This window comes from Coptis chinensis, chromosome 2 (genome assembly GCF_015680905.1).
Source record: "Coptis chinensis isolate HL-2020 chromosome 2, ASM1568090v1, whole genome shotgun sequence".
Taxonomy (NCBI): domain Eukaryota; kingdom Viridiplantae; phylum Streptophyta; class Magnoliopsida; order Ranunculales; family Ranunculaceae; genus Coptis; species Coptis chinensis.
In genome coordinates this window covers 26,039,641-26,053,900 of record NC_141457.1, presented here as the reverse complement: position 1 = coordinate 26,053,900, position 14,260 = coordinate 26,039,641, and the positions used below count along the sequence as shown (strand labels likewise).

At 36.9% G+C, this 14,260-nt stretch overlaps 1 protein-coding gene across 3 annotated transcripts; it reads right to left on the bottom strand.

Moving 5' to 3' along the window:
- Window positions 1-1,136: 1,136 nt before the first annotated feature.
- LOC147515545 (RING/U-box superfamily protein) lies at window positions 1,137-13,555 on the bottom strand. Of its 3 annotated transcripts, none has more exons than XM_086588309.1 (9): window positions 13,312-13,555; window positions 13,187-13,233; window positions 11,838-13,034; window positions 9,675-9,763; window positions 7,744-7,846; window positions 7,537-7,641; window positions 3,523-3,634; window positions 2,565-2,747; window positions 1,137-1,454 (listed from the first exon to the last, which is right to left on the bottom strand). In XM_086588309.1, the coding sequence occupies exons 1-9, from the start codon at window positions 13,463-13,465 to the stop codon at window positions 1,297-1,299; spliced, it is 2,148 nt and encodes a 715-aa protein (XP_086444435.1). In that variant the 5' UTR covers window positions 13,466-13,555; the 3' UTR covers window positions 1,137-1,296. The 3 variants fall into 3 exon arrangements, with proteins under 3 accessions (XP_086444435.1, XP_086444441.1, XP_086444446.1); XM_086588315.1 differs by having other exon boundaries at window positions 2,574-2,747; XM_086588320.1 differs by having other exon boundaries at window positions 2,583-2,747.
- Between the last annotated feature and the right edge of the window lie 705 nt (window positions 13,556-14,260).

Sequence of the window (14,260 nt, the reverse complement as noted above, 5' to 3'; positions counted from 1 at the left end):
ATGACCTTTTGTATCTACTACACTCTAATGTGGGGGGCTTTAGTCCCACATTGGTTACTAAACTTAAGACTCTTAAGTTTATATTGGTTGTGTCTTTATGGAGGGATAGTGTAGAAAGATATAAGGTGGTGCTCGCGCGCACACAAGGCCTCCTTGGTTTGGGGGCTCTCGGGAGGTGGGAGCTCCAGAAAACCTTAGTGCGCATGTGCCCACACACGTCGCGCAGGGGGGGTTTTCAGATCTATAAAACTAAGGTCTCTCCTCTTTATCAAGATACCCTGGGGGGGTTTTCAGATCTATAAAACTAAGGTCTCTCCTCTTTATCAAGATACCCTGGGAGACGTACGCTTGAGGCTGGCAGCAACCATACCGGCGGCGTTTTTCGTCTTAAGGAAATTGTGCCGAGCACAATCCTCAGTGATAAGTTTTACTTGCTTTCTTATTACTGTTTTATGATACTAGTTAATTACAGAAATTTGGGGTGACAGTTGTTCCACGCCAGCAATTGTAGCTCATTGAGAAAAAAAAAAAACAGCATTTGGAAAATTAAGAAAATAAAAGCAGAACATAACCCACTTTTGTTTGGGACTCTACTGTCGCATGCTGTTGTATTTACATGACCTTCATTATTTTGTTCTCTCCAACCTACGGGTGGAATTTGAGGCTCGGCTCGGGATTGTTCATACCAGGCTACCAGCCAAGCTTGACCTTTTAAAACTCGGTTGTTTTTTACGAGCTTGGTGAGACTCAGGTCGGTAAGCTGGAAATCCTTGATTCCTTGAATACCATCGCCAGTGTAAAATAGCTGAGCTGGGCTCAGTTAGCTTATTGCTTGGATCCCGCTTGTTCTTGTTTAATTAACAAGCTTCACATAGTGCTAAATAACTTTCTCTTAAACGGACGTGTTCATAGACAGCTCATATAATGTCTTAGACAGCTCATATAATGTCTTGAACAACTTATATAGTGTCTTGAACAATTTTTTAATTTACGTTTATTAACTTGTTTAACAGACACTATATTAACTGCTCAAGACACTATATACTATGTCCGTTTAAGAGAAAGCCTCACCACAAAAGAACAGGCAACGGTAAGTGTTACGATATCACATAAACACGAGTGATACGCTATGCAGATAACAAGGAAAACTGTACAATAAATTCCAATTTGTTAAAATGAGTTGAGCACCATTGTTGGTCGCGTTTGTTAAAAGATACATTCTCGTAAATACCAGCAGAAGAGTATTCAACAATTTCACTTTATTAATATACAAATCTAAATACAGCTTTTACATATTCAGTAGCGTCGTCCCCCTGCAGTAGATAAAAGGACTCGATTAGGTTTCTTCCCTTTCTTTCCAACAAGCGCATCGATCTTTGGGATTTCCCTGCTTTCAGGAGATTTGGTTGTGGAGATGATATTGGCAAATGACAGAGTAACCATGTTCCTTCTACCTGCAGAGAGATAAAACAATGTTGTTACCAAGAATTGCTATTACATTGTTCTTTAGTGAAAGGATAGGTACAGATAACTTTCATGAATTTCAATATAAAAGTAAGTTGTGAAAACCTACAGATACAAAATTTAATAAATAAATAAATAACTAAGTAAAAATTCACAACGAACCAAAATCAAGATCCTTATACATAATGTCTTCCCATCTACCACAAATTATCGACATGCATTATAAACTTTAACAGGAACTGATACATTCCAATATTGATAATGGTTATTCACCAACCACATTCCAAATTCTCGTATTGACTGAACGTTTGAGTGCCAAAATATCACCTATATGTCAGCACAAATACCAGAATAAAGCGTCGGACAGAATTATGAAATATCAAAACAAGTGAATTCCGAGAAAGTCCCTTCTGTGTCACCAACAATTACTTAGTTACAACTTACAAACTCTGCCAATTTGATATTCGCATACAAATAAGCCTGTGCTTGTTTGCCTCTAAAAATTGCATGCAAATTTGAGCTACAATAGGATGTGTAGCAGAATAGGGCAGTTTCAAGGTGTCGACACTTGACAGGTGCTTCTCCCACCATATTCCTTTCTAAAAGATATAGCAGCAAACCTTTAACCAATTTTTCATTTTATTTGTTAGTTTTTAGTAATCGGAACACCTACTAACTAATTACAATACACCCTGATTTAGAGTTTACATGAAATTACTCACACACAGACAACTAAACAAGCACAGCCAAACTATCAAAGTAAGAAACACGCCAACACCAGGCTTTGCTATGGGATAATACTTCCAGAAAACAAGATTATTATCCAAGAACCTTGATAGATGAGATAACAGGAATTCTTCATTTTTTGTATTTTGTCTATTTTCCTATTTTTCGTTTCTTTTTCTTTTTCACCGAGATGAGATATGTAAAAATCCTGCTCTTCCGGAGCGAAGCAATGACATTACAAAAAGACAACAACAAACAAAAACCCAGACATTAGAACATCTGGTGTCACACAGCAATCACCATTGAAACCGAAAAGCCTCGAAAACATCTAGATAAACGTATTTAATGGTGATAAGAATATGATAGTACAATACCAGGATTACCAGCTAAACCTGATGTTTCGCCACTCTCTTCGGCTTTACTAGAATCGGCAGATTCCTCAGCTTTCAATGATGGAGAATCATGTGCAGCAGCAAAACCAAGCCGCGTTACATCTGAGAATCGCTTCCTTTCACTGCTCATTGGAGGACTGGATGACAAGGGAGCATTTCCTAAAGCTGTCAACACAAGTAGCGAATGTACAAATATGTTATAGGAGTAATGGGAAGATAGCAAGAACGATAAATTTGAGAAAGTGGAGGAGAGATGTTATAGGGGCTGTAGGGAAGATAGTGGGCAAACTGGCAAAAACTAGTGGACAAAACAAAATTCAAGTCTTACAATGGCAATTTCCCACAAATCCACAATACAGTGGACAAATAGTCCATAATGGGTTAGTGTGTAAATAGTGGAAAAATTGCTAATCCCTTCAAACTTGAACCAACAGTGGAAAGCCATAGTATAATGAGTGAAAATTTCTTGTCTGCCAATTTATGTGCAGTATAGTGGACATTGCTTTTTTTTTTTTTGATTGGCAAGCCTGTTTTAAATGAGATCAGTAACTCTTTGTTGCTGGCGGGGCTCCCAGACCTCTGGTATCATCACCCAAAGGTTTTACCGACTTTGCTAGTCAGCACCTGCAGAATATTTATAGAGGAAAGTGTGGACGGCAGGACATTGCTAATTGTTTGTTCTTTATAGGCAAATATAAGCATTGTCCACTATACTGTGGGCGAATTTGCAATTGTCCACTTTATAGCCAAATTCTGACCAATTTTGCAAATTTTGCGGCATTTTGTACTATGCTACAAAGTTAGGAAGAACACGATAAGATAGATTATAGGTCATAGTATCAACTGTGTAGGGATATGGAAGATTTTAAGTACTTTATAATGTAAACTACATTAAGCAGTCGAACATATCAATAGTTGAGTCTAGATATGCTAACATTACCTTTAAAGTCATCCATGGAGAATGACTTTTCAATATAAGGACGCCCAAAATTGGATTGGATGGACATGGCATGCATGGAAGTGACTTCGGCCTTGACTTGCTCTTGATGCTCCTAGGGATAGAATACGCACTTAAATTGTCAGTTGACAGGATAAGATGTCTCTTAAAAGAGAAGCCCTCATCTATAAAAATATTACACAAGCTGAAAATTGATGAATAAAACAAAAATAATTAATAAACATAGGATATAATTAAAAGTGTTAAAGCATCAAAGATACAATGCCAGGTATCACTCTAGTGCAGACATGAGAGAACTATATTTCATGTTTATAAAAAATTAATGGGCAAATGTTGTGCTGGAATATTGCACCTGTGACTTAAAGCTGAGCATTCCATACTCATACAGAGCATTCAAACTTTCCAAGATGGCAACTTTGGAACCAAGTTGTAATTGTTTCAAGGAAAATGGGCAATACCAAAATTACGATAAAGAAAGAATCAAAAGTTGGAAGTTTCCTTAATCATTTGGGAACAAACTAGGTAACAAAAAATCAAGGACAATTTTGTACTTTGCAATTATTTCAGAGGCATACTAGTGATAACGAGAGAGCAGAAAGGATCAGTACTTTCAGAATCATGTTGGTTAAAATAAAGTTTTGAGGACCTTTTTGAGCTATTTTAAATTCCTGGGACAAATATCAACAGTAATTGCTTAACATTCTGCGACCATAATTTCAATATTCCAAACTTGTCCCTTCTTTATATTAGTTCAACATTTTTTTTCTATTTTGATCAGTCAAGTGTATATATTATCAAAAAGGTTGAAGGATGAGGTATCCTATATACATCAAGAGAAAGAAAGAAAGAAATGCAAAATAAACAACATAAAAAGTGAATGACACATGAACTGTCCACATGACACAGCCAAAAGAGAGTACTATCTGAACAGCTAACTACCAAAAGGAGTATCCCTCCACCCCCAAATCAATGCCCACTCAGCCACCAAACCTTGGATCGAAATGACTATCTGCTCCACACTTATGGCTCTATCCTCAAATTGACTTCTATTCCTCTCCAGCCACAAACCCCACATAACTGCAAAGGGTCATCAATTACAATTTTTATCACCACCAATTTCAAAATTTCCTTTGATCTCCAATATTATCCCCCCTAAGTATTACGGTCCTTTTTTGTCCTAAACATATATAAATTTCTAATAATTTCAATTCCTTCCATGTCCAAGTATCCAAATGTCAAAATTACCTTTTTTTTTTTTTTTTCTATGCAGTTACAACTTTCTTCCCCCAAAGGCCCAAACACTTCAATGGTCTTTCCCTGCTGAAGGTGGGATTTGATCCCAAGACCTTGGGCCCAACCTCCCAAGGCATGACCAGTAGTCAAAATTTCTCTTCCTGGTTTGCTACTATTTTTAAGTCCTGAATATTCAAAACTCCATATCAACTGCAAAACGTATACAACTCCACATCTGTCCCAGTCTTAATAGTATTCCTAAATTGCATTGACATGGACACGTGTGTCTGTATCCGACACGGAGACAAAGCGTCAGACATGACCAAATGTCAAAAATCGAGGTACATCACACACAATGTGTCACATATACGTATCCGGCACTGATTATTTTTAAAATATGGCGTGTATATGTAACATAGTAGTATCATAGTTTTTCCCAACGGATTAAATTTCTAAACTGTTCTAACAACTAAAAAAAAAGTAAGTCTAAAGATATATGGGTCAAGGTGCTCGAGAAGGTGTCTAACAAGTTAGCGGGATGGAAGACAAAACTATTGTCGAAAGGGGGGAGATTGACTTTGCTCAAATCAGCACTTAGCCAAGTCCCCAACTACTTTCTTTCTCTTTACCCAATACTTGAAGGTGTGGTCAATGAAATCGAGATGGAGTTTAGAAGGTTCATTTGGGAAAGTAGTAGTGAGATGAAGAAAATACATTGGATTAAGTGGGATAGGCTTTGTCTTGATAAAGAAGAACGAGGGCTAGGTTGCAAGTATGTCAAATGTATGAATGAAGCCATTTTGTCTAAATGGTTGTGGAGGTATGGGGAGGAGAGGGAGTAATTATGGAGAAAGGTGATTGTTGGAAAATACGGTGAGGGGGATAGTGTGTGGAAACCTAAAATTCCAAAAGGACCATATGGGATCACTTTGTGGAAAGGGATAACTAGTGGATGGGATCAATTCAATAATGGCATAAACTTTCAACTAGGGGGAGGTGAGACTATCTTTTTGAAATAATATATGGGAGGGAGAAGGGAAACTTTGTGATCTTTACCCAATTATCTTTGATTTAGCGGTCAATAAGGAAGCTAAAGTCACGAAATACTTGTCACGAGGAGTGGATGGGATGATTTGGGTTCTGGTTTTGAAAAGAAACCTTATTGAATGGGAACTAGAAATCTTTGCTGAGTTGTTGGCGGTCATCTATCAAGAAGGAGAGGAGTTTGGGGAGGTAGATGGGAGAAATTGGAAGTGGGACAAAAGTAAAGTGTTCTTGGTTAAATCGTTTTATGGTGTGCTTGCTAAGAAAAGGCGCAAGAGGAGCTAGAGGGGAATGAAATCATTGCCAACTTTCCGTATAAGAAGATATGGGGTGAATTCTATCCCGTTTTGAGTGGCCTTTTTTACTTGGATGACATATCTAGGCACATTCAAACTATTGACGAACTAAACAAAAGAGGTATAAGGATTGAAAATGTGTGCTCTCTTTGTAAGGGGGTTGAAGAGGATGTGGACTTTATTCTTTGTCCGGTGGCCAAGTGACTTTGGGAATTGCTCTTCTCTTCGTTTAATAAACCATAGAGGCGTTCGGGTGATATTAGAGAGGCTCTTGATGGCGACATAGTTGCGGTGGATCTTTCTTTGAAAGCCAAGTGGCTAGTGGAACATATTCCCAAGGCAATAGTGTTGGGGATTTGGTTGGAACGTAATAGGAGAGTATTTGAGAACATGGAAAAGGATATGCACAGGATTTTGGTGGATATTAAAGAGTTATTGTATAATTGGTCAATGAATGTGTCCATCTTTGGAGAGTTGAGATTTCTTGATTTTATTTGTAATTGGGATACACTAGGTGTTGTAATTTTGCTAGGTGTTGTAATTTTGCTTTTGGGGGAGTTTGGTGGGGATGTGGTTAGCTACTCTTAATTTCTCGCTAAGGGTTAGCTATCTTGTTTGTAACACTCTTATTATTATTGGGAATGGAATTTAACTTTTATGGATAAAAAAAAAGAAACTAAAATATTTGTTGGATTTTAAGGTACGGGTATTATTGCATATTCAATGAATCTCATTAGAAATAAAAAATAAAAGAAGGTCAAGGAAGCCTTCTATTACAAGAGTGGAACAAAAGTAAACCATAGCCATATGAGGCTAAACCGAGAACCACAAATCACCTTACAACTGAATATTAAAGCTTGTCCCACCTCACCACAATATACTCAACTCCTAAACTCTTTAAAAATCTTAGACCATTGAATTAATAAAGATTTGATTGATATGATAAGATCCTGAGTATTAGGGTCACTTATTAATGAACAAAATACCCAGATTTAGAAGGCTTGGATCAAATACTCCCACTTAGTGGTCTTACTACTGTCAAAATGGGAGCCCGACTTGGCATTAAAGTATAGAATTGGTAAATAGATGATTTATATAAGATATAAGTAAATAAAAAAAAGACATATCAACCGTGTCCCCGAGTCCAGATTTTATGGGTACCATACTACCATGTCCACCATACCCAACTCTGTCATGTACTTTAAATATTATCAGTATCATGTATTCAAGATTTTGAATATAGACTAGTCTAGTAGTCCAACACATCCAGAAACTTCATCCAAAATTCCAAATATTTCAAATTCCTCACATACATGGTACTTCACTACTCCCTTCCGCGAAAAAACAACCACCCACACCAACAAAATTGTGATATACCAGCAGACAAACAACTGAAAGGTGAAAACAGTACTAATTGTATTACCTTCTTTTTGAGTCGCTTCCTCTGATTTTCGCGTTTCTTAATTTCATCCTTAAATGGCAAAAGTGCATCAGAAGGCAATATCTCACTCATATCTATTTCACAAAGCTGCAAGTATACGAGGAATAAAATGAGAAGAGGAAAACAAACTTCATATTACTATGAGATAGAATTTTAGTACATTATATATCAGTAAGTAAGATTGCATACCTGAAAGGTTGTTGTTAAGGAGAAGTGGCTTAGAAATCGATAACGTCTCCGGACCGCCTCTGTCTGAGTCAGAGTTTCCAACTCTAAAATCTTTCCACTTATTCTGCAATTCGTTATTTCAATTATAATATCAGTTTGATGATCAATGAAAAATTATACAATTTAAGAAAATTACAGATTTGGAACCAAATAAATCCTCAAATGCCTTGCATCTGATTAGCCATGAGAAAAGAGTACAAGAGAACATTTAGTTAATTCACACTTTTCACTATAAATCTGGGGTTAATTAGACTAAACCTTCTAAAGTGTGTGGCAGTTTTAATTTAACCTCCTATTGCTTATCTCATTAGACTAAAACCCCCATTCAGTTAGCCCAAAGTTCCAAAATTGTTGATATATAGCTAATGCCATGATTACCCCTCATTTGCCCCTTTCATCTTCCTCCCCAACCACTAAAGCTCCACTTCATAGTTAAAAAAACCAGTCTAACACTTCAAGAACCTCGATTCTGGTTCATCAAAAGTAAATACCTATATACTAAAATGTTGATAAACTAATAATAACATAGGATGGAGATTATCCTATTGATTCAGTGTCTGATATCTTGGTGTCCATCATTAACAGGATTGGATCTCCTCAAATCTTTCTCCAGCAGAAAGACAGATAGAGATAGATCGGTAGACCCAAAATTGCCCTCAGATACTGAACCATACCACCGGGCTACAAAAGAAAACCAAGATTCTAGGCCTACATATAACCTATGTGACTCTTAATGGTCATGCCATTGAAACATGGGCTCCGCCCTGGGCATAGAAATATGACATGAGAAGATGTTTTTCAGTAATTTGTGTTACCATATAACATATTGCTTAATACCAACCTACCCTCACCGACCTTCTCCAGTATCTTTTGCATTTAGAGTTTTTTCTTAATGTTTTAAGGTGTTCTTTTTTAGATTTGTTGTCTCCCGCATCTTTCACGGTTACAGAGCATGCCTTTTCATCTGTTTGGCATTTTAGTAGATGTTTTATTGTACTAAGACAAGGTTATGCATACTCCCTAATCCCTATACATACTACCTGTTCTTACTCCCTCTTGCTAGGTCCAAATAAATTCTTGTAGTAAGATCATCCTCGCAAAAAATAATATGACTGAAAACTCGAAACCCTAAGAAAAATCAAATGGAAGTAACAGTAAAACTCAATACTCTAGGTTTCAGTTTTAGGTGAAATTTTCAAATAGGGTAGGAATTTCCAACTGGACTAACTAACAGAGAAGATCATCTTCGGCTTATTGTATGGCTGGGCAGTCCTGAATGTACTTTACAAGGGTCCCACAGGCACTATAAATAAAGTGTAAATATAGGCAAAAGTATGTAAATATATTGTCCTCAACATGAACAGCATCAATGTCATACATTGATCATGATTATTCTTAACTAATGAAACAAGAAACACATACATAAAATAAGACATCAACAAGAAAATTAGCATCTATAAGAGCATCCCCCAACAGTTTAGACATAAGAGATAATAGCAGGAAACTTGAAAAAACTGCAAAAACATACTCCCTAAAAGGATCAAGCTAAAAATTGAAAAGCTATTCCAATATGACACAATCCAGCCAAATTAAAAATTAGATATAGCTTTTGATTATGACCATACTGCTATCGCTTTCCAATCAAACAATACTCTTTAGAGCATCAAAGTAAAGCTAATAACTTGCCATGCAGCAGGTGACTCGGCCCACAGTGGTTGATGATGGCTAGAAATAGCTAAAAGTGACTTCGAGCTGTGGGAACTATTTTGTCAAATGCTAAGTGCGCACTAGTGATCCTACATGTCACTGCTCAAATAACTAATGATGTACTCACGGGGCTTGCTCAAATAACTAATGATGTACTCACAGGGCTTCCTACTTTTCTCACACACCTGTGGGGAAGCAGCTCAGAGCTCCCATAATGATGAAGGAGACACTTCATGTTTAGTGGATGAATAATGAGGTGCTGCCCATCAACTGCCTGCAACAATGAAAAAAATGGAGCACCAGTGGCATTAGCTGCAAGATGCACACAATTCATAATAACGCTGCAGAAGTTAGAAGAAGCCTGTGGAGTGAAATTGCATAAAAGAACAACGGCCAGGAGCAGACATCAGAATTAGTTAATGGTAATAAACACCTTTTTGTTCTCTTTTCTGGATACAGATTTTGTTAATCACGTAATTGTGACAGATACAATCACATTGGAAACCACTAACATTATAACATGTTTTTTTGTTTTTTTTTTATCGGTAAAGTATAATCATTATAACATTATAATGCAAGATTAGATTAACTGGTGCAAATATGAGGTCTTTAAAACCAAGTCCTCTCACCTTCACATAAGTGGACGCCCACAACCACAAGTATGTTTGTACATCCAGAAAAAATGATCTTGAAAGATTCAGTTGGTTAATTTTAACTAAACCTAATTCTTATATTATTTTTATAAATAACCCATTAATTTACCTTGAAAATGTGTTAACGTCTATTTCACACATAAGATATCGCTTAGTAAAATGCACATCAAACACTGATACTGCGATTATGCTATATTAACAAATTTCTCTTTTTCAGTATTCAGGAAATGCATGCAGGCAAAAGAACTTAAAGAGCTTAGAGCAAAGCAATACCACCAACCTGCTATATCACTACCTTAGAATAAACTCAACTCTCCGCCACCACTACCAAATTTACTTACTGCTATTGGCATTGCCACAATGACCAATGCGACAAATGCAGCATCACTTCTCCATTAGCACCAGTTTGGCAGGATTACATTCTCCCACCCAAATATGAGGTCTTCAAGTCTATGGCCTCTCACTCTTACATCCATAGAAGCCCAAGCCCAAATGGACGATTTTATATTGCTCGAGATGATATTTGTCTAAAAACTTATTTACTTCTCTCCTATAATAGATTCTAGTAGGTGATACATTACGACATCGCTATTACCCCAAACAACCTTCAACTGTACCAGGTCATTTCACTATAACGCTACTTGTACCAACACTACTAATACACGACAGCCTATGATAACTGGACATTTGTACATGACCGAAGTATAAATAGTTACAGGGAACAGTCAACAAATATGGTAGGATACACACAAATGTGATCATCATAAAAAATAATATATGAAGATGTAATCATGTAAATATCGCCAAAAAAATATGATAATGTGAATATCATATGAAACATATAGTAATATGAATGCTCAGAGAAGCTTAGAGATGATGATGAGGGAGAGGGGCATTCAAATTCATGATGGAAGTCGCCTGTGCTGGTGGTTCCATAGGACGGAGTTCCGCAGGGAGTTGTAAATTCCATTATATTTTCCTTTTAAAAATAAGTGTTCCAGGAAATGACAAATTACTTGCCCCTCCTAAAAACTTCAAATTCCAATTAAAAATATAAGGATGGGAATCGCATATTCAAGGATTCGTGTAAAAGTATTTCAAGCTTGGGACTGAAAACTGAGCTATTACCATAGGCAGTTACTTTACAATCTTGGCAAAAAGTATAACCCCACTACATGTCATCTGTGCAGCATCAATTCCAAGAAATAATCCTTTTTTAGATCATAATGATTATGCATTTACATTCCCCCAACATTTTTCACATTCACGAAAGAGCAAAAATATAAATTGTAATGCCAGACAAGTAACTAATTATGGACTGAAACAGAGCTGTTACCATACACAGTAAGTAGGTAAACTTTTCAAGCTCAATGATGGAATGAATTTAGTAATAATGTGTCTTCTATTCAGTCTCAAGCTCAACAGTGGACTAAAAACAGGGTTATTACCATATGCAATATATAGGTAAATACTTCCTTGTAATTCTGTATAAACTCTATAGTATCAGCAAAGAGATTAAACGGTTAAACCTCTATATGGAACCTGCACAGTATCCAATCCAAGAAAAAGATCATTCTTTATCTTTTCTTTACGTGTAATCCTTCCTAGAACATAATAGTAACGTGTTTATGTTCCCTACAGTTTTTTACATGTTGGAAAGAACTAAAATATAAATCATAACGCCAGGCCAAGTACCTGGTAGAATGAGTATGAATCCTTCTCCTTTATGTGCCCAGGACCATTTGCATGTCTTTCTACAATATTCTCCTCCTCATATGAAGAAGACAAAAAAAATTCTTTGCCTTCACATGTTTCAAGCAGTTCACCGGTTTCTCCCACTCGTTCCTCTCCATTCACATTTTCGGGAGACGAATTCTCCAACTGTTTTGATTTTTTACTACGACCAATAGCTGGTGTTGCACATGGAGTTACATATTCATTCAAACTAGAAGAGGATACTTTATAATCTGTGTTACATGAATATTTCAATGCCTTGCTATTAGAAAAACTAGCAGTAGAGTTTCCTAAAGGAGGAGAACCAATAAGAGACCGCATTTCAGTCCAAAACTTCTTCCTCTGCTCTAGTTGCTCCAGTGCTGCACAAACATATGGAATATGTTGTAGATCATCAACAAGCCCTGACTCTGCTCTAACTAACCAATCTTTTAGCTCTGAGTAGGCCTCTCCAACTGATAGATCGACATCCGATGTCAAACTGAATTTGGAAAAACTATCAGGGAAGTCAAGATTATCAGAATCTTTCTGAGAAGGAACCAACGAATGTTTCTCTCGAGTTAAAAGTGTAAACTGAATGTCATCACCAAGCTGATAGTGCTTGACATCTTCGATGTAGATAGTGTACAGATCTTTCAAAGATATAGGTACAAAACACAGGGGGCACTTCTTCCAGCAATCACCTTTATGATCGTTCTCACCCATCAACAAGTACCGGAGAATACAAGGAAAACAGAAGATATGACCACACGAAGTTATCTGTGGACACAACGGAGTCTCCAAGCAAATTGGACACTGCACAGGATATGGCGTGGAGTACCTTACACAAACAACATTTTCCCATTGTAACATCTTGTCTGCATCCGTGGATTCAACTGAATGAGTTCCAGAATCCAACACAACAAATCTGAAGTTTGCCTGAAGAAAAAGGTCTTTATTGTAAGGCCTCATCTTCTGTGGCCTTCTTGGAGGCGGAACCCTTGGTTGGGGACGCAAAATAGGGTCATATTGAAAATTCAACAAGTGATTAGCATTCCCAGTCTGATTTTTCCTTGGAGGAGCACCAACCTGATCATTTCTGACATGGGATGATGTCATTCCATGACCATCAGATTGATACCGATAACGAGTGTTTCTCCGACCATTTGGCCTTGTCACCTGAAGTGAAAAGATACAACAATAAACCTATGATCACCATTTGTAAATAAAAGACTCAACAACCATTTGTTTACAATGGGTGTCGTGTGTATTATTATAGTCCTAGGACCAGCTGATCCAGAGAGTAAAAAGAAAAAAGAAAAAGGAATTACCTTTTTGGAAGAGTGAATAGAATATGGTGCAGATGAGAGGGTTCCATCTGTTAAAATGAGAGAGCTAGTTTATGACACGACATATAATATAATTTAATAATAAAAATAAAAGTTAACAGAATTACCGGAAACCAATGGGGTGGTGGGGTCAGAAGGGATGAGTTGCTGTGGTTGAGGAGAAGATTGAAAGAGGAATCCATGATTGGAATTAATAGGGTTTGAAGAGGGTGTTGAATTGGATGATTTCGATCTGTGAGCGTGTGTGGGGGAGATGGACATGAAAATTTGGAGACAGAATTTGGAGAGAGAGAGTTTGGGTTTCAACCACAGGCTCACCAGCACTTGACTAGTAGTTATTGGTCTCGACTTTTTTTTCCTTCTTCCTTCTTTTTATATATACTAATTTTGGAATTAACTATGAAAGCAAGCCCCACAAAAGTCCAGTCGGCAATGTTAATTTTAAAAAATTTGCAACCGAAATCCAGTACCAAAAAAGCCCATCGAATTCCAGTCGCATTTGTTGTCCACTCTATATTTGAATCTTATATTTACATATTTACCTTTATTAAATATAACAAATTACACTTAAGATCAAATTAGAGAGTTGTAAATAGAAAATATGAAAAAGGATAAAATTGGAAGAAAAAAATCCAGCCGACCCAAAACACTATTATTATTACTTGAGGAGTTTTCTTTACCAAGTAAAAATGCGTTTTTTTACCAGCTACCTGATTGGTTGGTAACCGGTTTGTTTATAGCCGCACGACATATAACAGCCCAGTCAGCTATTTAATTTTCTTTTTTAAGGTCTTATCACTGTTCTGAAAATCGGTCTAGGCGGTCTCTAGGCGCTAGGCGGTGCCCAACCGACTCGACTAGGCCCAAGTCGTTTAAAAAATCGGTGGACCAATTAGGCGGGCTAGGTGGCCTCTAGGCGGTCCAGTCAAATTTTTTTTTTTTTTTTTTTTGAATAATTAAATGTCAAAAATTAAAGGCCCATGTAGACTTAAGATTTGAATGAGTTTAAAAGACTCAAGTCTAATGTAAATTGTATGTCACTATAACAAAGAGTAT